This window comes from Raphanus sativus, chromosome 4 (assembly GCF_000801105.2).
Source record: "Raphanus sativus cultivar WK10039 chromosome 4, ASM80110v3, whole genome shotgun sequence".
Classification (NCBI taxonomy): Eukaryota; Viridiplantae; Streptophyta; class Magnoliopsida; order Brassicales; family Brassicaceae; genus Raphanus; species Raphanus sativus.
In genome coordinates this window covers 27,672,316-27,699,450 of record NC_079514.1, presented here as the reverse complement: position 1 = coordinate 27,699,450, position 27,135 = coordinate 27,672,316, and the positions used below count along the sequence as shown (strand labels likewise).

Here is a 27,135-nt window from a genome sequence, read left to right as displayed (position 1 = left end):
TATATTGACTATATTTATATAATAAGTCACTAATTATTAATTTATGCTTATATTTGATTTATTAATTTATAGTATTTATTAATTTATAGAGTTTCTATTTGAATAAAAGTTTGATTGTTATTTAAGAAATTACATAAACTACTGTTTTATGTACAGTTCTTTTAAAATTAAAAAAATATTTATATTTTGTTTTATCATTGTCTTTGTCCGAGTGTATACCTCAGTTATAATCCGATGCACACCTCAAAATACACCCCATGGAAATGTTCTTAAGATTATGTAGATTTTAGTTTATTTAATGTGTTCTGACTCTCTCATGAACTTACGTGAATTAAAAGGATTTAATGTTTTTGAACACAATGATATGTTGAATAAACATTGAAATGTTAAGTTATCTTTGAAATTAAACTTCTTTTTTTTCTATGTGGAAGGATCAGCAGGCAGTTCGTTTCAGTAGTACTGTATTTGTAACTTTCTTGGATTACAAGAAACCATTGTAACCACAAGTGTATACTCGTTATACTCAAAGGTATACTCTCGTTGTATAGGTGTACATCCTGGTGTACACCGAGTGTACATCCTGGTGTACACCGAGTGTAAAACAGGTGTACTTTTTGTGTATGTTCACGTATACACCAAGTATACATTTAGGATGTACAACACAGTGTATACCAGAGTGTACATTTCTCAGAACACTCTTCCGGTGTACGCTTCCCAGAATACACTATAGTGTCAACGAGAATGTATATTTTGGAATACATTTCCGGTGTACACTTTCCGGTGTACATTTCCTTTTTTTTTTGGCAACAAACAAACTGATTAATAACTTCAAAAAGAGTAGTTTCAGTACAACCGAACAGAGCCAGTGCTTAAAGCAGATTTCGCTAATGAGTCTGCCAATACATTGTGCTCACATCCAACAAAAGACACAAAGAAGAAATCGAAAGAGAGGGATAGTAACTCGATATCCATGAGAACTCCATAAAGCTCCACCGGATATGATTTCGAGTTTAAAGCTCGTGCGAGCTCGAGAGAGTCGGTTCTAAACCAGACTTTGAGGAGGGATGTGCGCTTCGCTTCCGTGACTGCTTCTCTCATGGCCAGCGCTTCCGCCATGAGAGGGTATGAGACTCGCTGCAGGACGCATGATCCTTGTTCCAGAGCAGAGGCTTGATCGTCGACGGTGTTTTAAGATAACCATCACCGTTTTATACGAAGTCTTTCTGTCCGTTGACGTCTTATGGGTTCTCCGAAATCTTGGAGCAGGAAAAGGAGTTTTGTTTGCGGGGACTCGGAAAGTCGCAAAACACGGATTTCTGGCGACCCGGGGGCCTAGAACTTACGCACGAAGACTAGCCGTCCGACAACCCGAGCCAGCACAGGGCTAGCCGCCCGGCGACCACGGCCAGCACAGGCGCTAGCCGCCGCCGGCCACGGCCAGCACGGGGCTAGCCGCCCGGCGACCACGGCCAGCACGGACGCTAGCTGCCGGTGGCCACGGCCAGCACGGGGCTAGCCGCCCGGCGACCACGGCCTGCATGGACGCTAGCCGCCGGCGGCCACGGCCAGCACGGGGCTAGCCGCCCGGCGACCACGGCCAGCACGGGCGTTAGCCGCCGGCGGCCATGGCCAGCACGGGGCTAGCCGCCCGGCGACCACGGCCGCGACCAGAATCGGCTGCTCGGTTCCTTCGGCTTGTGCGTGTTTTTGCGTTCTTTTTAGTTTTCCGTAGGTTTTTCCTCGTGTAGAAAATGTTTCTAGCCGTTGATTTCAAGATGATGAATCTCGAACTTAATATTTTTCAAGATTTCTCGATTAACAATTAGTCTCTCGAGGTTGCTCTAATATCTTTCATGTTTTTCCGAGACTTTCGGACATCGATTTCGTCTTGACCGATTTTGACCCCAACAGAGAATATGGGAGGTTGTAGAGATCCATGAATCCGGTGTACATTTCCTAATAAACACTTTTTGGTATACACTTTTTGATGTATACTTTATGGTGTATGTTACGTTGTACACGTTCCAGTTTATGCTATTATATTATGTTTAAAATAAATGGAAGGATTTAGGGTGAAAGTACAATTTGCAAAGTGTTTTTAAATCTCAAATTTTGTCTCTACAATTTGTTAAGTCTTTTTAAGAGATTTAAAACCAAATTCATTGTGCATTATAGCACATATTACATGCAAATTGCAATATAAAAACCTAATTGCACACCTAAATAATTTAAATAAAAAAAATAAGATGTTAAAAACCACTAAAACCCTGAGATATCAGTTCTATAAAGTATATATTGTGTAAAGTTTAGAGTTTAATGTTTTGTTTAAGGTTCTGAATATATGATTTATGGCTTAGGATTTATGGGTCTCTAATCCAAAGTTGAGGGTATATCATTTAGGTATAAGGTGTATGTTAGATGTGTATATTACAGTGTTTAATGTTTATGATTTAGGATTTAGCACATATCCAAGGATTTAGGGTTTAGTGTTTAGGATTTAGTATTTAGTGTTTTACTAATGGCGTTGAAAATATCAAACCTTTGGGTAAACCATAAACCCTAGAATTTCAGACTTATCTAAGGGTTTATGGTTTAGGATTAAGTGTTTAGTGTTTATAAGATTTATTATTTAGTGTTTATGACTCGAGATTCCGCAAACTTCTATAAGGTTATGATTCCGATTCCGAAGCGGGAATCGAACGTCCGATGAAGCTTCCATCTAATCTAGCCTAAAACTCATCAAAATCAAGAGATATTAGGGTGTACGCTTCCGGTGAAGGATATTATTAATTAATTTAAATTCTATAATTAATTAATTAATTAATTAGAGCGTAATTTTAGCTCCCCTTTGGTTTAGGGTGTACGCAAGTGTTTACACTGGGGCAAGTGTATATACCCAAGTGTACGTTAAAATAGTTTATACGTCTATATTCTTTCATAAACATTTTTAATCAATTCTCGAGTATGAAGTTTATTTTTTGTCAAAATTTACAAAAAAAATAATAATTGTTTAAGATTTAGAATTTAACTAAGATAGATCAAACAAAATTAAAGTTGCAGTGTATACTGGAGTGTACACTATGGTGTACGCATTTCGATGTACACAGTCGCATGTACACCCCCGGTGTACACTTCCAGGTATACACTTCCGGTGTACAGTTCTCAGTGTACACTCTCTGGTATACGTCACATTGTACATGTTCCAGTGTATGCTACTATATTATGTTCAAAAATAAATGGATAGGATCTAAGGTGTATAATTTGCAAAGTTTTTTTTTTAATTTCAACTTTATCTCTACACTTTGCTAATTTTTTTTTCAAATTTAGATTTTAATTTCCAATTTTTAATTATACCCCATATTATATGCAAATTTATATGCAAGGGTTTTCGGGTTTAGGGTTTAGTGTTCAAAATTTAAGATTTAATGTTTTACTTCGTTAAAAATATTAAGCCTTTTGGTAAACCGTAAACTCTAGGGTTTATAATTTATCCAAGGGTTTAGGTTTATGATTAAGGGTTTGGTGTTTTTAAGATTTTGTGTTTGGGGTTTACCCAAGGGTTTATGGTTTACCCAAGAGTTTAGGGTATAGTTTTTTGTATTTAGACTTTAGTGTTTTACTAACTACTACTATTTTTATTTATTTTTACATTTTTATTTTAAAAAACATATTATAACTTCGAAATTTCTTATTATTTTTAAAGATAATGAATATAAAATAATAAAATACTATTAGTTGGTGAACCTACATTTTAACTTTGGGGTGAACCTAGAGGTTCAACGTTGTGGGTGAACCCAAGAATAACTCGGTATAAAATGTTTGATTTAGCGTTATGGAGAGTGTACGTGTCTCGATGTACAAACTCTCATGTACACCGCTGGTGGACACTTATGGTGTACACTTCCAGGTATACACTTCATGTATACACCGACCGGTGTACACTTCTAGGTGTACGTTACGTTGTACACTTTCCAGTGTATGCTACTATATTATGTTCAAAAATAAATGGATAGGATTTAGGGTGTACAACTTGCAAAAAATTTTAAATGTCAAACTTTATCTATACAATTTGCTAAGTTTTTTTTTTAATGTCAAACTTCATCTATCCATTATACCTAGGTGTACATACCGGTGTACGCAAGTGTGTACACCCCGGTGTATGCAAGTGTGTACACCCCGGTGTACGCAAGTGTGTACACCTCGGTATACCCTAGGATGTACGCAAGTGTGTGCATCCATTGTAGGTTTAACGAATTTTATATGTTTATATTCTTCATGAACATTTACCAGTAGACCACTATTGTTTTTACAATCGTCATGACACATTTAATATGTACCTCGATTATTCAGTTTGCCGCTAGGTTCAAATTGTAGCGAGACTTCAATTGGGCCCTAAGCTCGGATTTAATAATCACCAGAACATATTTAATGTGAAGCTTATCCAGTTAAGTATTAGGCTTAGATTTTAATATATCCATCTTCTCTAATTTAATAATGTTAAATTTTATATTTTCTATAAAAACCTTAAAACATGATTTAATTTTATTTATTTATGAGATTGTGTTTTTTAAGATGTGTAATTCAAAAATGGAATCATAAACTTCCAACATGTTTTAAATGAATTATTTTAGAATCGTTTTGGAAACAAAATCCTATAAATTTACATAATGTTTTGATTCTAGTTCCAAAGTAGGTGCTAAATTCTATCAAGCTACCATTCTACCTAGATGTACACTCCGGTGTACACGCAATTGTCTACACTTCGGCGTACATAAGTGTGTACACTTCGGCGTACATAAGTGTGTACACCTCGGTATGTAAATTGCGTACATAATATAAGTGTGTACATAATATGTATCTCGACTGCTTAGTTGTTTAACAGGTAAATTTTCTGTAGTTGCAACGGTCAAGGTTGCTGTATTGAACATGTCCACTTATGTTTTTCCCTATTATGTGTAGCCTTGTTTTGAGACGGGAATGCTGCTTGTTTAGCAACGGAGAGTATGTAAAGACAGGACTTGCAGAGCTTGACAAGTGGTGCCATGATGCAACTGAGAAGGTAATAGATGTCTCAAATCCTCTGTGCATTTTTCTGACAGTTTTGCTTATTAAAAGATGATCTTGTTTTGATCTAGTTAGCTGGTTCAGCTTGGGATGAACTAAAGCACATCACACAAGCTGTTGGATTCTTGGTTATACAAGAGAAGCCTAAGAAAAGCTTACACAAGATAAAGCACATGTGTTTAGTTGTCTAACATATTTATTTACTAAATGGTTTGAATTTTACTGTTTGTGGTCTAATGTTTGGTTTAGAGTTAGTGTATAGTTTTCAAAGTGTAGGGTTTAGGTTTTAGTGTTTGGTTTAGGGTTTTTAATTTTGGGTTTAAGTTTCTGGAGTTATGATCCTCAAAGTGTTACTTTGATTTTAGAATATAGAGTCTATTATAAAGGGGTCAGAATATAAAATGTTTAATTTAGGATTTTGGAGAGTAATAAGACAATAAAGGTGACTGTATAACAATAAGAGCGAGGTTTTGCTTTCCAAGGTGTATACTGAATAACAATAAAAGTGTGGTAGTACAATAAATTAATATTAATCCTGAAAATATCGTACCACAAAGTGTATATTGATCGTAGACATAATATATTAAGACCAGCCTATAAATTGATAAGAATCCTATGCATTAGATTTTGAGTTTAGGGTTTTGAATATATGAGTTAAGGCTAAGGGTTTCGAGTTTTTTTCAGGATCATGGTTCAGGGTTTAGAATTTAGGGTTTAGGGTATAGACGTATTATATACAATATAAGATATATAAGTAATATGTATAAAGTGAGTATTCATTTATATTAATAGAAAATACCAACAATATACTATGTAAATTAATAATATTAAAATATAAAATGTAACTTAAAGAAACACTTTAGATTTCTTTAAACAATAACAATAAATCATTCTTTTATGTAAATTTATAAAATGCATATATAATAAAACTGTAAAAATAATGTTTACGATAATCATTCTTAAATAATATATCAACATCCAAGTTGTTCAAAAAATGTTACTTTAATCATGTTCGATTAATCTCAGTTAATTTAAATCTAATTTTATTTAGGTTCCATTGAAACACCGAGCCTTACTTACATATATGCATTTCACTTTTCTCGTATAGTTTAGATTATGACAAAATATAGAAAAATAACTAATTTTCTTGATACAATACAAATGGGTTTTTGGTATTGGTTAGGGTTTTACGTTCATGGTGGCTCTGGTTTGATTCGACAGTGGAGAAGCTTCGTGTGGTCGAGCACGGCAACAACAGAGAGAGTGGTCCATCGGAGGTTGTTGTGAGGATGTGGGAGACGAGGAGAGATTTGGCGTCGGAGAATTTGTGGTGGGAGATGAGAGAGCGGACGACGGAGAGAAGGGGGAGCGGGGAGTCAGATGGGAACGCTCCGGTGGCTTCATTGTTGTCGGAGGTCTGATTGCATCGTCGTGGATGGATGAGTAAGTAAAGATTGAGGTTGTTGACCAAAAAAAAAATTGAGGTAGGTCGCACGTATAAACAAGTTTTAAGGTGTTAAAATTAGGCAAGTTTTATGAACAAAATCTATAAGTTTGTAGGTAAAAAATACAAAGTTTATGGGTCAAAAAGTTAAAATGGCCCTTATTTTTTTGTCTCTCTCTTAGGTGTTTATTTTCCCAATAAAAACTTCAAATGACCCACTTCACCAATTAAAAACTAAACGCGATCCTATGTGATAACTCACCCTGATTTGAAACCATTCAAGTAAATATGAAAGATCAAGGTGAATATCTCATACGTTTGTGGAAGCGGTATTTTGCTGCTGGAAGAAGTGTTTCCAATGCCTTTAATGTGGCAGATGTCAAACTGAATCCATTGATGGAGGACGTGAAAGCTTTTGTATCATTGTAAGTTTTTTATATTTCTATTGTTGAGATATAAAAATACACTGCTATGCATTTCTACGGCTTAATGTTATGTTAATTTTTTGTATTGTTATTCTTGAAAGTTTACCAAAGGATGAACTTCATGTGGCAATTATGGAATCAAAGCCACTTGCTTGGAACAATTGTGTCGTGGATAAATATGATTTTTTGTGAACACTCATAGGAAAAATATATCTCAGTTGGTTGAATATAACCAGGTTTGTTGTTATTTTATACAGTTGAATAACATATTCGCAATAGCTCTATATTGATGATAATAAATAGTACGTGTTTTCGAAATGTATTTGATTAAGTCTATTCTTATAGGTTGAGAATTGTATTGTCATATGCACGATAGCAGCTATTGATTCGGATATGGACTGGTATTACTTGTGTTGCAAGTGTGTTAGAAGAAGGTATTGAATGTGCCTAATGACACCATTGAAGATGGAGATAATGAATATAAACTCGGTTTCAGTTATTATTGTGTCAAATGCAGGGTCAAGAATCCAAAGTTGGTGCCAAGAAAATTATCTAATTCAAAATATTGGTCTTATGCTGTTGAGTATTTTCCAATATTTAATATTGTTATATTGGGGACACGTTTTAAATACAAGTTACACTTGGTTTTCATAAACAATACCGGGAAGTTTGTGTGTTTAATCATACGATTTGAGTTTTATATAAAATCATTAGAAGACTAACCTCAACGAATTGTCGTTTATTTTATTTGACTTGTTATGTCTCCGCTAAACCTTCCTTCAGTGAAATAGCTTTTTCGATTATATGTTTCTGTAATCTAGATGCCATCTTAAGCGAATGAAATCAAAGCTACATTATTACCAAGCCAATTTGTACATGAAGAAAAAGAAATTAGTAAATTTGTTAAAGAGAAAAAAATTGATATCTTAGGGCGAGAGCTTTGAAATTTTTTTAAATAATATTTTGGATCTAAAACGTTGATTACTAACCTACAATATTACATGTTAGGAAGCAATTACAAACTCAGAATATTCTCCCAGCCACCTGCATCCATAGTTGCTTGCTCTTACATCAAATTGACTTGAGCAATGGAGAGTATAGTTATACAGTGTGGGATAATATTGCAGGCCGTCTTTTGGGAAGAAGAATGGATCCCGACTGGACGGCCACTCTGAGAAGTATTCACAACACCCGCTTCCCCCCGATATGGTTTTAGTGAGATTGGTTTTTCAGATGGCAATCTATAGTGTTTGGAGGGAGAGAAATGGGAGAAGACATCAGAAGCCATGGTCCACATCTGCTCAGATAACCCGGCTCATTGATATAACTATGAGAAATCACATTTTTCCTTTAAGTATGGAAATGATCACAAATACTAGAAGACTCTTGCAGAGATGGGTTGAAGTTGCTCCTTAGGTCTGAAACTCCATCATTTTATTTTAAACCTTTAGGTTTCCACATTCTTTAAAAATCCCCATTCTTTTATAAATGTTATTTGATCAATAAATTTGAAATTTCATCAGAAAAAATGTAGAGTATCGAAACCACCTCTGGCTAGTCTCTTCAATCATTCCCTTTTCATGTGAACATGACTCAGATACAAGTATTAACCATTAGAGTTGGATTCTGATCACACATAAGGATTATCAAGTCATACAACATATATTCTCAATAAAAAACACTTAGCTTTCATCAACCATGGCGAGTCCTTCTGTTTTCTACTCCATTTTCATAATTCTTTTTACGAACTTCCTTCCATGCATCAATTTTATTTAATCGTTCTTCATATAATGAAAACACAATATTTTCTCTGCAAAAATATTTTCACAGGATACTAATAAATTTATGGATGAAAGGTAACAGACAAAAGAAAAACATAGAAGAATTGAGTTTTTAAGTCTACCTTTATCATCTTATTATATAAAGTTTGGTTCTTCAAAGTTACTAATTAACATGATCGCGACACGTGTCATTAAATTTTTTAAGATTGCGACATGTATTAATCTATATTATAATTAAAAATATATATTAAGATAATAACAAAAACAAATTTTGTTAAAAAAATAATTGTAAGTATTTCTAATAGTAATTTTCCATTTTAAAATCCTAAACAAAACATAGTTGCAAATAATTATTTGATAGTAATTTTCCTTTCAATATTTTTTAAAGAGGTTAAAATTTATAATGATATAAAATATATATACTAAGATAACAAAAAACGAATTTTGAAATAAATTAATTTTGAAATTGATTTAATAGTAAAAAGGAATTTTTTTAAAAAAATACTTAATAATATTCTAAATTACTTAATAGGAAACTTGGTTCTTCAAAGTTGTTAATTAACATGATTGCGACACATGGCAGTTATATATTTAAAGTTGTGATATGTGTTAAACTACTTCATAATTTAAAATAAATATATAAGATAATAAAAACGATTTTTGGTGAAATTAATTATATAGTAAATTTCATTTTAAAAATCTTAAACAAAATATTATTTAATAGTAATTTCCTTTTTTAATAATGCGACATGTTTTAGAATATATCATGATTAAAACAATATATACTAAGAAAATAAAAACAAAAACGAATTTTGAAATTATTTAATAGTAAAAAAGAAAATTTAAAAATTACTAAATAATATTCTTTTAGAAATATTATTTGATAGTAATTTTTATTTTAATATTTTGAAGTTGTGTTAGAATATCTCAAAATTAAAAATATATATACTAATAAAATTAAAAGAAATTGAAGAAATAATTTTCGTAAATTTAATAGTAAATTTAGTTTTAAAAATATTTAATTGTAAATTTTAATTTTAAAAATTATTTAATAGTAATATTAAGAAATTTCCTTTTTACAAATCTTAAAGAAGAGAAGTTTGTAAAATAACTTATTTAATACTAATTTTCCTTTTCCAAAATCCAAAAAAAGATAATTGTAAAAGATTATTTGATATTAATTTTCCTTATAAAATGTTGACATTTGTTAAAATATCTTATGATTAATAAAATATATAGGAAGATAATAAAAACAATTTGTGTTTTAAAAAGTAATTTTTTGCAGGATTGAGCAAGAAAAATATCTGGTGAGTTTTCTTGCATGTTCTTTCACATCTTCGCGTGTTATCTTTTTTTTGTGTCACATGAGGAAATAACTAGATATCCTTATCTTCACATTAAACTGATGTGAACTTTTTTCTAAAAAGAATATAATTGTCATACTGCTATACATTAGTTATTGTTACAATTATACTTAGCCGTTTGTACATATAGATGTAGTGGTGAACGTGAATCGGATATCCGGATTTTTGGAGATATTCTGATCCGATCCAGTTTGTTATAATAATCAATTATTTGATCCAATTCGATCTCTAGCAACACGGATATTCGGTGCTCCGGATATTCAGATAATTTTAGATTTTTGACCGGATATCCGATTCGATCCGCAAAAATAAATTAAAATTAGTAAATAAATCATAAATTCCAAAAATAAGATAAAATAATAATAACATTTTATGATGAAAATAAAAATTTATTACTTTTAAAATTCTAATAAATAACTTAATAAATTTATTAAAAAGTACTATAAAACTTATATACAATATAATATTTATATAAATTATATATATATATAATTATTTAATAGTAATATCAAAATATTAACTCATTATGTAATATACGTCTTTACATACATGTATATGTATTCATATAACGGATCAGATCAGATATTCATTGTTAATAATATTAGTATTTTGTGATTTGATTCGTTTCTTACAGATATTGCATATAAGTTTTTTCTTTACTTCGTAGAGTTACATATATTTGGAATTTCGGTTCAAATCGAAACAGATAAAATCAAAATTTACGGATATTTTGTCTAGCTGTTATGCTATTGTGACTAAGTTAATGTGACTATTATGCTTATATGTGATTATGATTATGTGTGTTTATTCTTATCAACATATAAAAATTAGTTATGTTGTTGTAGATCATGCTACTATGAAATTTAAATCAAAGAGAACGACTTTCCAATGGATTGTTGTAGGTCATGCTATTAAGGAATTTAAATCAAAAAGGAAGACTTTCCAATAGAATAATGTTATGAATAACTCGCCTATACAACATGAATATTGAAGCCGAAATCCTAACCGGAAGTTATGTGGAAAAATAGATTTGTATTCCTAGAATAATTCTCATACCGACGTATGCAAGATGACCTTTCAAAATGAAAAGACTTCAATTTTCTATAAGAGTGTTCTATGAAATGACTATCAACCAAAGTTAAGGTTAAAGCTTAAAAAGTTGGTCTATTTGTCAAGTCTAGTGTTACAATTATATGTCGCACTATCAAGAGTCAGTACAACTGGAGAACTTCAAAATTTTAAAACATAGCGACAATAGTGTTTTACAAAATATTGTATATAGAAAAAGATGTTAAAGTCACACCATGAATGTTAAAGTAAATAAATTTGATGTTTTATCTAGAAATATATTCGATATTTAGCTGACTATCGATAAAATATATTGACTGGTGTTATGTAATATTAATATTTTTAATTGTGTCGTTTTTAGTTTGTCTTACACAATATAAACAATATAGAGAGTTCACAGTTCTATATATTTCAATTAACTATAGCTAATATTATTTTGAAAAATAATAAAAAGTGAAGTATTTATTAAAAACTAAAAATATCAATGTACTATTTAAAACACCATTATTATTGAAATAGAAAATCAATCAAAAATTATGCAAGAAAACAGATTATTGTTATTAAAATGTCACCAATATATACTGAAAATCCAAGAACTAACGTGAGAAAAATATTTCCAATCTTTTTATGTGTTCCTGAATTAAAATATCAAATAAAACCCGTGCAACGCACGGGTCCATATCTAGTTATAGATATGCGGTTACTGAAATCCTTTTCTCCTTTGGAGTTTGATTATATGTTGTTGGAAAGTAAAGACGAATTGTTTACCAGCCAATTTACATCTTGTGGCCGAGTTATCGGTTAATATGCTTCAAAAGAAAATAAAAAAAACAAATCAAGTTCGGATCTGATCATCTGTAAATTTTAGATCTTGCAAGTTAAAGAGACTAACCTTAATATTTTTGATTAACCAAGCAAGTATACAACTCAATAAAGTAAATGAGATTGTCATTTCTTCTGAAATCTTGTCTATCGAATGATGTAATTTCATCGGTGAAGAACAAAGTTCTTTGCATGAAAATTATTTGGCACCAACAACAATGAGACAGGAAGAGATAACATGTATCTGGAAAAAACAAAAAAAAAATCAGAATCCATTTTTTTCGTTTTAATATGCAAAGTGTAAGTGTATAAAGTTTTTTTGGTCTTATTTACCAAATAATTAAGATAAATAAGAGAATATGATATTATGATTTAATGTATTTTAACATATTTATCCATAAAAACATAAAATTTAATATTTAATTTTTTTAATAAAATTTAATTGTTTTTAATAAAATTTAATTGTTTGACAAGGTCTATTTAATCTTCATAGGTAAACCAAGTTAAAAATATGGTTAATATTAAAAATATATTAGTCTATCAAAGTTAAAAGTATTATTATTATTATTTTTTTTTAGCAAAGTTAAAAGTATTATAAACCAAGGTTTACAAGTTAACACAAATTTAGAGATTGTGCAAAGTAGCTGGCTTTTAAAGGAAATTCAATATTTTTCAAGTCAATGGCTGTATAGCAAATAAAAGGATTTTGACAGAATAATGAGGAAATTTGTTGTTCATTGTTTTTTTCAAGTCAAGGTGGAATGACCAGTTTTTCAGTTTATTTGAAGAAATTCGTTGTTCAAAAAAAGAAATTTGAAAATTTTCAAAAATGTAAAAAGTCATTCAATGTTTCACGACCTCGCATGTTCCCGCAAGACATACTATGGCTTGCATGTTTTATACCGAATACAGATAACATATGTTGTTTTTTTTTTGCTTAAGGGATAACATATGTTGTTGACATAAACAGAAATTCTTACCTTTGATTTTGTCATAAGTTAAGAGTTTTTGTATTGTTGAAAACAAAATTGTTTGTTGAGAAAGCGAGGAAAACGTTTTGATCCTAAAATGGTTAAGGAATTTAAGAGATTCTTGCTGGAATTAAGAGAAAAAGAAAAGCGAAGGAACTAAAGCAATTCTTGCTAATTTTAAAAGTTAATTCCGTTATTTTTATCATTTTCTCTTCTTCTTTTCTTAAAAAAAAAAGGGATTCCTAATAATGACGAATAATGACGAAAAAAAATTATGAAAACCCTTTAACAAAAAAAAAAATAATGACGAAAAATGCTAAAAATCACAGTTGGAAAGGCGTGGCTTTCGCTTGCGTTTCCCTCCCATCTCGTTCCCATGTCTCCCCCTCCCTTCCTCTCTTGCTTCCTTTTACTTTATGTTTCATATTCAATTTTTAATCTATCAGATACCAAAAATACGCGTTTCAGAAAGACAAAAAAAAAACATTTGAAAAATCTCTTGAATTGAATTATTGTTTATTCGTATTCTTATTAGGATTTGACATCGGTTTACATCAACGAGGGTAATGGTGGTGGTGGCGATGGATCTGAGTCCGACATTACGAATTTTAGCTTGCGTGTTCATGATGGCGATCCAATTTGCTTCCGGAAATTTCGTGTTCAATGTGACGCATAAGTTCGCTGGAAAAGATAAACAGTTATCAGAACTCAAATCTCACGACACCTTCCGTCACGCTCGTATGCTCGCCAACGTCGATCTCCCTCTAGGCGGTGATAGCCGAGCCGACTCAATCGGGTTCTCTCATCTTCTACATCCAAATCACACCTATTTGAATTCAATCTTACATTTTGATTGATCATCATACGTGTTTTATTTTCAGATTATACTTCACGAAAATCCAGCTAGGATCACCACCAAAGTACTATCATGTGCAAGTTGATACAGGAAGTGATATACTTTGGGTCAACTGTGCACCTTGTTCCAAATGCCCTGTCAAAACTGATCTCGGTGTATGTTTTTTTTTTTTTTTTTTTTTTAAATGAAACTTTTCATTATTAGCCCTTTTTCAAAAAAAAAATTAATTATCAGCTTCTTACGTTTCAGATCATTTCTCACCTGCTTTTTTTGCTATGCAATGCAGATACCTCTGTCCTTGTACGACTCAAAAGCTTCCTCAACTTCCAAGAAAGTTTGGTGCGACGATGGTTTCTGTTCCTTGATTTCTCAATCAGACACGTGCGAACCCGAGAAGAAGCCCTGTAGTTACCACGTCGTCTACGGAGACGGAAGCACCAGTGACGGTGATTTCGTCAAGGACAACATTACTCTGGATCAAGTCACTGGAAACCTTAGAACCTCACCTCTTGCTCAACAAGTTGTCTTCGGGTGCGCCATTCAAAAATCTTTTTTTTTTCTTTTTTTTTGGGGGCTATGGCATTGTTTGTCTGCTTCTTAAAAATGATTTTCCTTCAGGTGTGGAAGCAACCAATCAGGGCAACTTGGGCAAACTGACTCAGCTGTTGATGGCATTATGGGATTTGGACAAGCAAATACCTCTATCATTTCACAGCTCGCTGCCGCGGGGAACGTCAAGAGGGTTTTCTCGCATTGCCTAGACAATGTTAATGGAGGTGGGATTTTTGCTGTTGGGGAAGTGGAGTCTCCAGTTGTGAAAACAACTCCTTTGGTTCCTAATCAGTAAGTGAAAGACCATCTCTTTACCATTTTCTTGATCTCTCTTTAAGGCATTTAAGCTTGTGGTGTATACATATTAAGTATAACAACAATGTTTTTTTAGGGTACATTACAACGTCATTTTAAAGGGAATAGATGTAGATGGCGAACCTGTTGATCTCCCACCAAGCATAGCTAGTTTCGGCGGAAATGGAGGAACCATTATTGACAGTGGTACAACTTTAGCTTACTTACCAGAGAATCTGTACAACTCGCTACTTAAAAAGGTGAAAACTCTTTTACACTCGTTGTTTCTAGTTTATAGTCACAACCCTTGACATAGATATTTTTTCTGTGTAAATATTAGATTACTGCTAGGCAACCGGTGAAACTGCACACGGTACAGGAGACTTTTGCGTGCTTTAGTTTCACTACAGAGTAAGATGACTTGCTTTGTGTTATATATATTTTTTTTTCTTTTAAGTAAACATTCATCACAGATACGCAAAAATGCATGTGTACAAACGACAAGATCTATAAGATGCTTAGGCCAAGGATGTGCTAATAATATTTATTCATTCTTGTACCTGCAGCACAGATAAAGCATTTCCTGTAGTCAATCTTCATTTCGAGGACTCACTCAAAATGACTATTTATCCGCACGATTATCTTTTCTCACTTCGTGTAAGTCAAAAGGCACATTTCTACTTTGATGTGTTCGTATCGACAGAATATTCAGAGAGTCCCTTGGCTCTTGTATACAATTCTGTCTCAAGCATTTTTGTCTGTCTGGTCCACAAATTGAGCTCTCTTATTTCCTTTTCCATCTCTTACAGCAAGACATGTACTGCTTTGGTTGGCAATCTGGTGGATTGACGACTCAGGACGGATCCGATGTAATCCTTTTGGGCGGTAAATTTCAAATCATACTATTGGCTGTTTCTCATCTTTAAATCATCTTTGTTTTTATTGTCTCCCATGTGATTGACTTGAATCACATGATGTATCTGTCCTCAAAGTGGGTTTATTCATGTGTAGATTTGGTGCTTTCGAACAAGCTAGTAGTATACGATCTGGATAATGAGGTCATTGGATGGGTAGACCACAACTGTAAGTATCTAGAACCTGAGAACTAAACTAGATAACGATGTATAAAAAAAGAGAAGAAATCAAACAATTATGTTCGTTTTTTTTTTCTCTTAGGTTCGTCAAGCATCAAAGTGAAAGATGGGACAGGAGCTGCTTACTCACTTGGTGCAGATAATCTTGTACAATCGGCTTCTTCGATTATTGACGGAACACTTGTACCGTTATTATCGATACTAATTTCGGTTTTCTATATTGTTACTTCATAGTTTTGCTAAAAGGATATACAATGGTTTTTTTTTTTAACTTCATTTGATCCTCTTTGTGGATCTGACTTGCCTTTTTCGAGTCATGTAAGTTACATAGACAACTAACTCATTCTTTCTTGTGTAACTGTCAAAGATAAATATGTTACTGTATTGTTTTGCTCGACTTTTTGGCCGTAATTTTTACAAAAAGGTTTACTTAAGCAAATATGTTTAGGGGAAGAAAGAGAGTGTTATCTGTACAAAAGAAGTCGGAATGCAATATTGTAATGCAATTAAAAATGACAAGACCTTTTTTGTTTGTCTGTGTATCGCCTGTTTGTATAAGGCAGAAGCTTGGCACAACTGCAACGTTATAATACTCTGGAAAGGAAAGAAAATACATAAAGTATTAAAAGATAAATGCCAAAGGACTTAGTCTTCAAGAAACTAGCTGGTGGGCTGATTTGTAGCCATTGAGAAATCTGATCTAGTATTTTTGATATCTTGGTGAAATATCCACGATATAAGAGTCTGGTTTCTGATAAATCCTTAGTGGTGGTCTCTTGTGGTTAAAAGGAAAAGATCTGTTGTTCCTTATCTCCTTCAAGTGTGAATGCATCCACAAATGGTAACTGCCCGAAATAAAGATCTTATTCATCCCATGTTTGTTGGTGTATAGTAATACTAGGTATTGTCCGCGATCTCGCGGAATGTAATATTATACGAAAAATCTTATTATATATAATGTTGAAGATAATTTATTTTAGAATTAATTTTTATTTAGAATTGTTAAAAATAAATCAAATATAAAATTCCATCAGAATTATAAAAATATTTAAGATTTCACCTAAAATTGTAATAACAAAAGTTACTTAAATGACTTATGGTTAATATATAATAAAAAGTGTGAAATAATTTTGTATGGTTCGTATAAATCATTTTAAACATACATTTATACAGTAAAATAGATTTAGAAGCATTTACGAATGATTTTATAACATTTTATTTGGTTTAAAATGAATTTATAAACCCTTATAAATAATTTAATAAAAGTCTTATAAATGACATATTAACTCTAGTAAAATTATTTTGTAAGCTATAATAAAAATGTTCTTAAATAATTTCAACATGTTTCAAAATGATTTATAAATCATGTGTGGCCTTTAAAAACATAAAAGTAATAATATATCCTTACATAGAAATGTAATTCTTTTATAAGAACATACAACCATTATATTTATTTCTATAAACATATACTAAACTATTTATTTATTTATTTTGTCAAACAAACTATTTTATATATAATTATAAATACATATATGATAAAAATGATGAACATTATATATTCTTTCTATAATTCTACAATTAGTTACCATAATTCATTTTTGTAATATTATTTGTATTATTTGGTAGTTTGTATTAATGGGTTCTATAATTAATTTTTATTTTTAGATATTATTAAATAAATAATTAATAAGTAGTGTATGAAATTATTTTGTAAGCAGCTCCTTAAGTACAAGTATGCATTTGTCTAACTCTTCATGGAATTAAATTATGTTGGTTGAATGGTAATGACATGTTCTGTAAATAAGTATCAAATTAAATGTTATTTTTTGAATTTGCATCCTATTAATAAGCAAGGGATGGGTTCTTCTGAAATGCTGTATGTTATCCGAAGAAGTAGGGGTGGGAAAAAAAACCGAACCCGAAGAACCGAACCGAATTCGATCCGAAAAAATAGTACCAAATCCGAACCGAAATTAATTAAATATCCGAATGGGTTCAAATTTTTGATACTTAAAGAACCGAAACCGAACCCGATCCAAACCGAAATATTTTGGATACCCGAATGTATCCGAAATAGATTCATATACATATATATTTTAACTATTTTTAGACTGAACGTATATTAAAAAGAATCTAAAATATATATAATATTATAAAATTATCCAAAATACTTGAAAATCTTCTATACTATTATTTGCGAAGTAAAATTTTGGATTCGAGCTCTCACATTAAAAGTTAGAGTGGTTAATATCGTTTATACCCTTAATGAATAAAATAAATAAATCAACTCCAAAATAAAAACGAATTTAAATGATTAAAAATAATAATAATAATAAGAAGAAGAATTATCTGAAACCTAATATATATTAAAAAATAAAATATGATATATACACATATATATTGTGTTGTTATCTGAAATATCTTTTAATAATAAATTTAAAACTAAAATAAAACAGAAAACACATAACTAAAGATTAATCAAGAAAAATTATCAATTTTATATAACTGAAAAGAGAACATTTAGTTTATACTACTATATTCAAAACGATTTTCTTTCTCTCACGTTAAAAGTTATAGCGTTTAAAATCTTCGTTGTCCTTAATACATAATTAGATTAGATTTGTTAATATAGAATTACTCAAAAATTTAAACGAATTTCATTAATTTGATTCCCATCATTATCTACAAAATTATATATTTCAAAAATAAATATATATCCATGTATATAGTTTTATGAATATATGAATATTTTCAAATTTTTTACATAATAAATATTTTTTATTAAAATAAACTTTATTGTATACAAAATTAATATTTAATTAATTATTAAATATCAAGGCATGAAAATAATTTATTTTAATGGTTCTCGAATTGATAATATATTTATTTAGTAATTTGTAAAATTATTAAGCCCGCAAGGAAAAACACCTAGTATATACAAATAGTCAAAAGCACATGTCTAAATAGTTACAATTTACTTAAAACACCAAAAAACATAAAATATGTATTGATTTTCTATCCAAATATCCAAATCAAACCAATTTATATGTTAAATTTTGGTATTTTGACACATGTTATTGAAATTTATATGTAATATATTATTTCGTTTATAAATTTTGAGAAGTTTCAAGTATATAATGAATTTTAAAATTTTGTAAATAATATAAACGGGTTATCTGAACTCGAACTGAACCCGGAAGGATCCGAACCGAACCCGAACCGAAATTTAAAAATACCCGAATGGGATCGAAATCTTTGACCCTGAAAATCCGAAATCCGACTAGATCCGAACTGAAACCCGAACGGGTACCCCAACGCCCACCCCTACGAAGAAGGATCAAGGACTCTTGCCTTGGATATGATAAAGCATCAACGCACAAAAGCATAGTGAACACTCTGGACAGCAAGGACTAGCATTGTTCTTTTGTTCTCAAAAGCAGATGCGGTTTCTAAAATAAAAAAAATTGCTCAAACAAACACAAATGCGGCTTCAGAAATTTATTTACAAAAGAAGAGAGATTGTAGAAGTATTGGCAGTATATACAGCCAGTGGCTTTTGATAGAGTATAAGAGACTAATAAAAAACTGAAAGGGAGAGAGATAGACAAAGTCTAATCTCACATTTTCACCTCCTGCCTCTGTTCTATCTCTCTACTCCTTGGTTGGCACGTACATGGGGAGATTCACGAGTGTGTTGATTCTGTCGACTCCATTGAGCTCAGGTGATTCGGTTCCCGAGCCTGGAGTTGACGTTGATGCTGTGTCCGGTTCAGTAAGGCCATTGCTGATGTGTTTATCCTCTGAGAAAGAAGCAGTTGATAATTTGTCTGGTTCGGAATCAAGGAAGAGGCAAACTACAGCGCAGTCATCGACTTTTGAAGTGGGGAACTTCCATCTCCAATTCCTCACTGCAGCTTCCACCAAGGCTCGACCAGCTGTGCAACGTGTTGGTGCTTTCGCTACAATCTCCACAACTTCTTCATTCGTCAATACATCCCAAATCTATCAAAGTTTCAAGAACGTACTTAACATCAATTATATGTATTTATTCAAAACTATTGGGCTTTTTGCTAATACTATTTCATAGACAATGTGATGTCTCTTACCCCATCAGTTGCCAAGACAACAAATTCATCTTTCTCAGTGAGGCGACGGTAGGACACGTCAGGCACAGAAATGAGACCAAAGTCCTTAAGGCAAAAATCTCCAAAAGCACGAGCCATGGCCAGACCAGGTGAGTTGTGGTTAGGAAGCCAGAGGCGGGCAACCCCAGGTTCATCTCGGAGAGCAAATATACGTCCTCTGCATCTCTTTATCCTTGCTGCTTCAGCTGGGAACAAGAAAACTCCGACTTTTAATTGATAAAAACCAAATTATCCTCAAATGTCTAAAAGCTGAAACTAAAGTTCCATCATCAGTAGTTCCGTAAGAAGAACTCAACCATGAACGGTTTCAAAAATTTTGTTAAGAGGCAGGTAAATAACCTGGAACATCTGGTTTGAGATCTTCAGTTAACTGAAAAGGAACTAGTTTATTCTCTTTGTTCCTCGTACCCAATACTGCTCTTGAATCCCCAATGTTTCCAACAACAAGATGTTGACCCTAACCAAACAAACCCAAAAGACTAAATAAAAAAAAATATACAAAGAATCAAGATTTGGCAACAAAACTCAGAAACAACATCAGAATGTTTGGTCTAACTACCTGCTTAACCATAGTTACTGCAGTAGTTCCACTACAAAAACAATCAACATCCACTTGCATCTTCAATTCCTTGTCCATGAATCTGTAGGCTTTAACAATTGAGGTTAACAGTGTCTGAACCATATCCTGATCCTTATTGTAGACTCGGGATTCTCCATTAGCAGATATGTGCACAAGGCTGTCTGAGGTCTTTCTATCAGCAGTGTTGAGGCTGATCTCTTTAAGAACCTCCTCGCAGGAGACATAGGACTCCAAGTGAGAGCCTAACTTGAGTGGAAGTAAATCCCTGACTCTCTTTGCGATAACGTGACCATAAGGACCATGTCCATCAAAAACACCACAAAACACAGTGTCCTCCATTGACCCAAAATTCTGAAACATTTCCAAAACAAATCAATATTCAGCTGAGAAACATATTAAAAAAAAATAAAACTTCAAAAAATTATATCAGCTCAGGATAGAAACGAAATGATGATAGCTATATATATAATTTACAGTAACAAGAACTAATACATTTGATCGGACAACAGCAGAAACGCACCTCCCAGACAATCATGGCGTCTTGGTTAGGCCCTTTCTTGCCCTGTTGGGAGAAGAGAGACGCATGATCGGTAGAGCCATTTAATATCATCCTTCCAGGGATCCTGTGGAGAAGTGGCTCATCTTCTCCTCCCGTGTTGTCAAAAGAAGAACTACAAGATCTCCTCTTGGAAGAGCTCTTCCTCCTCCTGGGAGGAACACGAGGAATGGGTCTCCTACTACTCCTGGTTTCTCCTGAAGATGATGATAAGCAGGACCCCATATCAAGGGCCCTGAATACGCTTATCAGGCACTCCAGACCACCGACGCAATCAAAATCAAAACTTGTGGTTTCTGGTGAAGGAATCTTCAACCTCAGGCCTTCGCTCAACGCCAGGATTGATTGATTTGTATAATTGCACAACAAGACCACAACAAGACCACAGATTTGGTGATGGAAAAAACAAAACCCAAATAGATGATCAAAGGGATCGGCTGTCGGTATAGCTCTCAGATTAATGCAAAAAGAAGTTTGGATACCAATCAGAAGACTCAGAGTTGAAGGGGAATAAGAAGAGAATCAGACAGGACAAGGAGTTTCAGCAGTCCAGAAATAGAAGATGGCTCTTATCCACAATCTCATCCACAAACACAAATCCGAAAGAGAATCTTTTTGGAATAACGAGGAAAGTAAGAGAGATAGAATCGGATCTAAAGGCGATAATCAGAACCTGATTTCAAGGAACAACCACGAACTTCTTACGATAATGGCGCTCTCGTTCTCAATCTCTCTCTCTCTCTCTCTCTCTCTCTCTCTCTCAGACTTTATCATTTAGGATGCATTTAAAAAAAAAGAATATGTTTAGGAAAAACTTCACGAAAATTCTTCTATTACTATTTTCTTTTTCAAAATTTTTTAACAACATAAATATATTAGTTAAATAGTAAATAAATCATACAAATTTATAAAAACACAACAAATAACTTAAATAAACTAATAATAATAATAATAATGTATGTGGATTCCGATTTACATGCAGGCCGGCTAGACTAATTACGCTTGTATGAATCGCTATTGGTTTAATACGACTAACGGAAATCATTTTAGTACGATAAGAATACACATGTAACAGCGGGTTGAGCGATGTGGGTGCGGTGCGGTGCGGTTTTACTGTGGTTTATACATGAGAAACGCACACTGCATAATAATTATGGTTCGTCTAAGTGGTACAGTTCATAACAAAACATAAATGGTGAATTTATAATGAATAGTGTAACTGTGGGATACATATAATGTATTTTATATTATATAAACTAAAATATTAGTGAGACTAATATAATTTTAAATATATATATCTATTACTTTTAAAAAATTATATAGCTGAAATATGAATAATATTTTTGGGTATTTTGACATACAAATATATTTTTAAATTATTTGATTATTTCAAAACTAAATAGAGTTAAATTTATAAATATAAACTATAAAATTTGTATATCCATTCGATTCTCGAGTCGATTTTGGTTAGATTCTAATTTTTCGATTCTAGAGATATAAGTCCACTAGTATAATTGACATGATCTAAACCCGAACAAAAATATATTTAGTTTGATTTTTCGGTTCCGGGTAAATGTTCCCAAACCTACTTACTACTATCAAATCTTAATATATTTATACTTTATAAACTAAATAATTAGTGCAATTAATATAGTTTTTAGAAATATAAATTTTATTTGTAAAATTACTCTATATATCTGAAATATAAAATTTAATATGCTAATACTGAGATTTATACACAATTATTTTATTTTCAAAACTTATAATTGCAGTGGTTGTTCTTTACACAAAATTAAATTAAGATATAAGTTATACAAATTTAATTTTAAAAAATATTATTTATAAAAAAAAATTTATATATCTTAAAAACTTTACAAATCATATTCAAATATTTTCTTATCTAAATATTACATTTAAGATTTCAAAATTGTAGCGCCTAGGCACATTTATCTAAAACCAAACTGAACCGAAAAATGAGGTTCGGTATGGATTCGGATCCTATCTATTATATTAGTCGATCCTTGAAACAAAAAAAACGGAATCGAATTGGAAATGAAACGAAAATCAAATGGGTATCCGAATATCATTTTAACAAAATTAAACAAATAATTTATTATAATTCAAAATTGAATATATAAGTTATTTAATAAATAGCAATATTTTTGTTATAACTAATTTTGTTAATTAAATAACATACTTTTGAATTAATATATTATATGTAATTCATATATTAACAAAGTTTGAGTGGTGACAAGTAAATTTTTAGGTATTTTAAAAAGTTTTGTTTAGAAAAATATGAATTATAAAAGGTCATTAATTAAATGAATATGTCGAAATATACATTTATGATGTAATTATAATTTTTTTATTTTAGTATAAACATTAAACTGGTAGAATTGCAGAGAACAAAAAATACATTAATTTTTCTTAAGTTAAATAAATATTCAAAGCAAACCACATCTTACCACATCAAACCACATCAAACCACACATTACTACTTTTTTCATTTTAAGGTGCGGTCAAGACGTAACCCGTCCCGCTGTACCTTCTTTTCTGTTTTTTAATTAAAAACTAGGGTTTTCAAATCGATTGAATAAACAAAACCGAACCCTAGATTGAGAGGAAAACAAGATGCAAACTAATCTACATCGATTAATCTACAAGAGACGTCTTCTATTTACCTTGAAGATCCGAGGGAGACCAATCGCGATGTTGGCTCGAGTGAATCGCCATCGAGAGAAGAGAGGATTTTTTTTCTTTGCTTCGGTCGAAATGACCTACTTTTTTTCCCCTATATGAAACACAAAAGCGGCCCGGTCCACTCACATTCGGACACGTACCACAAGGATCGAGTCCGTAAAACACCTAATTATGGACCAATCGTTACGTTTGTTAACCTTAATATTATTATTATTATCAAACTAATGGGACCATTAAGCGCTAAGGATTCGGGGTCATCCCCCGTTGCGCATGCTCTTAATGATTCAACAGAAACCAAACATGAATCTTTTTAACCTAACTCATTGATTTAATAAAGCAAGTGAACCGGTTAAGGTTAAACCGAACTAAAATGGTGATAATTCGTAAACCAATCAAATCAAAGGAACAACTAAAATTTGCGGGAATTTTAAAGGCATCACGTATAATATGATTTAGGGTACTTTTCTTTTCTTGGGTTCTAATTTTTTTTAAATAAAAATTAATTAACTATAAATTAAAAACCCTAAATAGGTTCACTACTGTCTTTACTTTTAAATTTGAGAAAACACTATTCATAAACTCATTTTTCCTTCAAAATGGTGCATCATTTAAAATGGTCTTACCTGTGTAGGAAAAATCAGTTTTGTCTGTATTTTTGTGGTTTGACAACACTAACAACTTATATGCATTATTTCACATTCAAATTAAATCAGTTTTTGACATATGAATATACTAGATTGTAGTACTCATTGTGAGCTTTTAATCCGGTGATGACTACCACTTGTTTGGCAGGAAAAGCCAGCGGAAAACTCAAAAAATTAAGCTTGTCAAAAACTGTGTTCCAACAATGATTCCTTGAGTGAAAAAAGAGAAAAAGTGTTAGAGAATAAGAAAGATTAAGAGAGTGAAAACCTGAGTAAGAATCTCAACAATTGACTGATTATCATTGTTCCGAAAAGCACTTTCATATTAGTAGCATTGTATTATGTTTCATAAGCTTTGTTGAAAATGATACAACTATGGACCATAGCCTATACCCTCTCAAAGTTCTCTTACAAAAACCAGTCTCAGTTTTTCCTCCGGAATTCAATCTAATAATAATATGTTAATGTTGTTAATCATTTAAGCTTGTTACTATACTTTGCAATACAAATGCTTTTTTTTTCAGAAAAAATGTTACAAACGCAATGTTCTACTCTTTATATGTAAATAAAATTTAATCAAACTTTACTACAGAATGATAAGTTGCATTTTTAGTCATACCAAAACCAATGTCTCAGTAACATTTATTACGGTGCAGAAAATCAACAACATACAAAGACTTAAAATATAATAAAGGTTAAAACAGCTATCTTATCTTATATCCACCTCTTATCATGGAAGAGGGACCAGACTTGGTTTATAGACGTAGCCACAATTGAAGGTGCCCATACAGTCATCCCAGTAGTGTTGTGCTGTCACAAATTGATTACTTACCCCTCCCTCATCAATTTCACAAAGAATCAAGCAAGTAGAAAACATAGTATACCATGCGATGATACGTTCGTGCTTGGCAATGCAGTATACCGGATGAGCCCAAAATGTAAGGTAACGAAAAGCCGGAAGATAAGGGCTGGACACACTGAAATATTTGGCAAACGTTACATTCCCAACATCCAGCTTGCTCGAAACCCACACCTCGATCGGACTTGGATAGTCTTGGTTTTGATGTAACAAAGACAGTTTATCCCCATCGAAGCAGCCTAGATAGTTATTATCATAAGGGAGATGATGACAAAACCATATTTCCTTGAATGTCTCAACGGAGAAATCAAAAGCTAGAATGTAGTTTATAATCTTCTTCTTGACAAGCCAATACATGTTACCCACGACAGAGACACCATGGTCCCAGGGATATGCTTCCCAATCAACCTTGGAATCAACAAGCGTTCTCCACGATTTTGACATGCACTCGTATATCTCGACCACTGCTTTACAATAGTGATTAGCTGAAAACATCAAGATCTTGTAATTACCTCGAACGTCGTATCCGATCCCAAAGTTATCACCCATCAGGAACCTATGAGACTCTCGAGCGAGCCTATGCTCGATCACGTTGAAATTCCTTGTGAGGGGATTCCAAAGGGCGATGTTGCGGAACATAAAATATTCCTTGTCACTCCAGACACACAGCATGAGTCCATCGCAGTGAATCATGGCCATGACATTTGATATCGAAAGTTGGAGCTCGTTTGGGATTGGTGAGTCTGAACGTGTTCTGTTCACCAAGTCCAAGATTTGTACCGTCTGATCAGCTCTTAGGAATCTTTCCGGGGAGCGACGCCAGTGTTCGTAGATGAACCTCTTGTCCTTGATGAGATCGTTCCACTGCTTGCATGTCGCCTTTGCTCGGACCAGAGACTCTGCTGGAGTCCTGTAAAGTATTTCTTTTGTCAAATCGAGTGGCATCGTTGAAAAAGAAGCCATGGATGAACGCTCTGAAAGAGTTGGAAGTAGGTTTATGAAGGTATGCTTTATGATTGGTTGGTGATTTGATGGGACAATACCATGTGGTCACTAACCTAATATATACAGATTTTAAAAATGCGAAGCAATAGTTAGGAAAGGTATGACTTGATGGGTCAATACCATATGGTCAACCAAGATAATATACAGAAGGAATGGAGAGTAGTAAAACAAGAAAATAGATTTCCTTTGACCAACCAACAATAAACAAACTATTGCAAATAATTTTAATTTGTTTGTTTTCAAATTGCGCAAAAATCTATTTCCCAATCATTTAGAAAACAAAAGAAAATTATATGTATCATAAGTTTTGGAAGTATACAACTGTGAACCATAGAACTTAATAATAGTGGGTGCATAAAGTAAAGAAAGACATTTCCTCGGTGCACTAAATAGAGTTTTTTACAGTTACATAACTAAATTACGTAATTTTACCGAAAAATATGAAAACACAGAAATATAGTGGCTGCATCATGCACCAAAAATTTTGATTTTATTGGTTGTTCGTGATAATTTGATAAATCCGGATATTCATAAATCTTCGGAACAAATCAAATTTTAAATATCAATATCAGTTAAAAATGGTAAGTACACTAACAATTTCAAAGTCGTAGATTCGGTCCGCTCCATTTTTTATACAAATAGAAGTAAATCTACGATTAAATAGAAAGTTGAAATGTATAATTTTATATAATTCTTATTTTGATATATAATTTTACTTATAAAATTACTTATAAAAGTATTAAATTAAGAAAGAAATATAAAATCTCTATAAAAACTAAAAAAAAAATTTGAGATGATGTTTATAATTAATTAACTTTAAGAATTTATAGAACATATAGTCACTAGTTTTAATTTTTGTTTTTCTATGATGCGAAAGATATTTTTCGAAACAAACTTATATAGTTTTCTAG

The 27,135-nt window shown here is 32.1% G+C and overlaps 3 protein-coding genes across 4 annotated transcripts; 1 reads left to right on the top strand and 2 right to left on the bottom strand.

The window, feature by feature from the left end:
* The first annotated feature begins 13,228 nt into the window (after positions 1–13,228).
* Positions 13,229–16,135, top strand: LOC108829005 (aspartic proteinase 36). 2 transcript variants are annotated; one of them, XM_018602657.2, is made up of 11 exons: positions 13,229–13,317; positions 13,475–13,735; positions 13,821–13,950; positions 14,082–14,326; positions 14,414–14,638; positions 14,739–14,901; positions 14,982–15,052; positions 15,208–15,298; positions 15,451–15,526; positions 15,653–15,724; positions 15,818–16,135. In XM_018602657.2, the coding sequence occupies exons 2-11, from the start codon at positions 13,506–13,508 to the stop codon at positions 15,967–15,969; spliced, it is 1,455 nt and encodes a 484-aa protein (XP_018458159.1). In that variant the 5' UTR covers positions 13,229–13,317; positions 13,475–13,505; the 3' UTR covers positions 15,970–16,135. The 2 variants fall into 2 exon arrangements, with proteins under 2 accessions (XP_018458159.1, XP_018458158.1); XM_018602656.2 differs by lacking the exon at positions 13,229–13,317 and having other exon boundaries at positions 13,324–13,735.
* A 3,055-nt stretch (positions 16,136–19,190) lies between these two features.
* LOC108829006 (probable protein phosphatase 2C 74) lies at positions 19,191–21,792 on the bottom strand. The gene is made up of 5 exons (XM_018602658.2): positions 20,981–21,792; positions 20,440–20,811; positions 20,220–20,337; positions 19,842–20,065; positions 19,191–19,737 (listed from the first exon to the last, which is right to left on the bottom strand). Exons 1-5 carry the CDS (start codon positions 21,239–21,241, stop codon positions 19,387–19,389), a joined length of 1,326 nt encoding a protein of 441 aa, XP_018458160.1. The 5' UTR covers positions 21,242–21,792; the 3' UTR covers positions 19,191–19,386.
* A 3,134-nt stretch (positions 21,793–24,926) lies between these two features.
* Positions 24,927–26,227, bottom strand: LOC108828990 (putative F-box only protein 15). The gene has a single exon (XM_018602636.2). The coding sequence runs from the start codon at positions 26,180–26,182 to the stop codon at positions 25,091–25,093; it is 1,092 nt and encodes a 363-aa protein (XP_018458138.2). The 5' UTR covers positions 26,183–26,227; the 3' UTR covers positions 24,927–25,090.
* Positions 26,228–27,135: the final 908 nt, after the last annotated feature.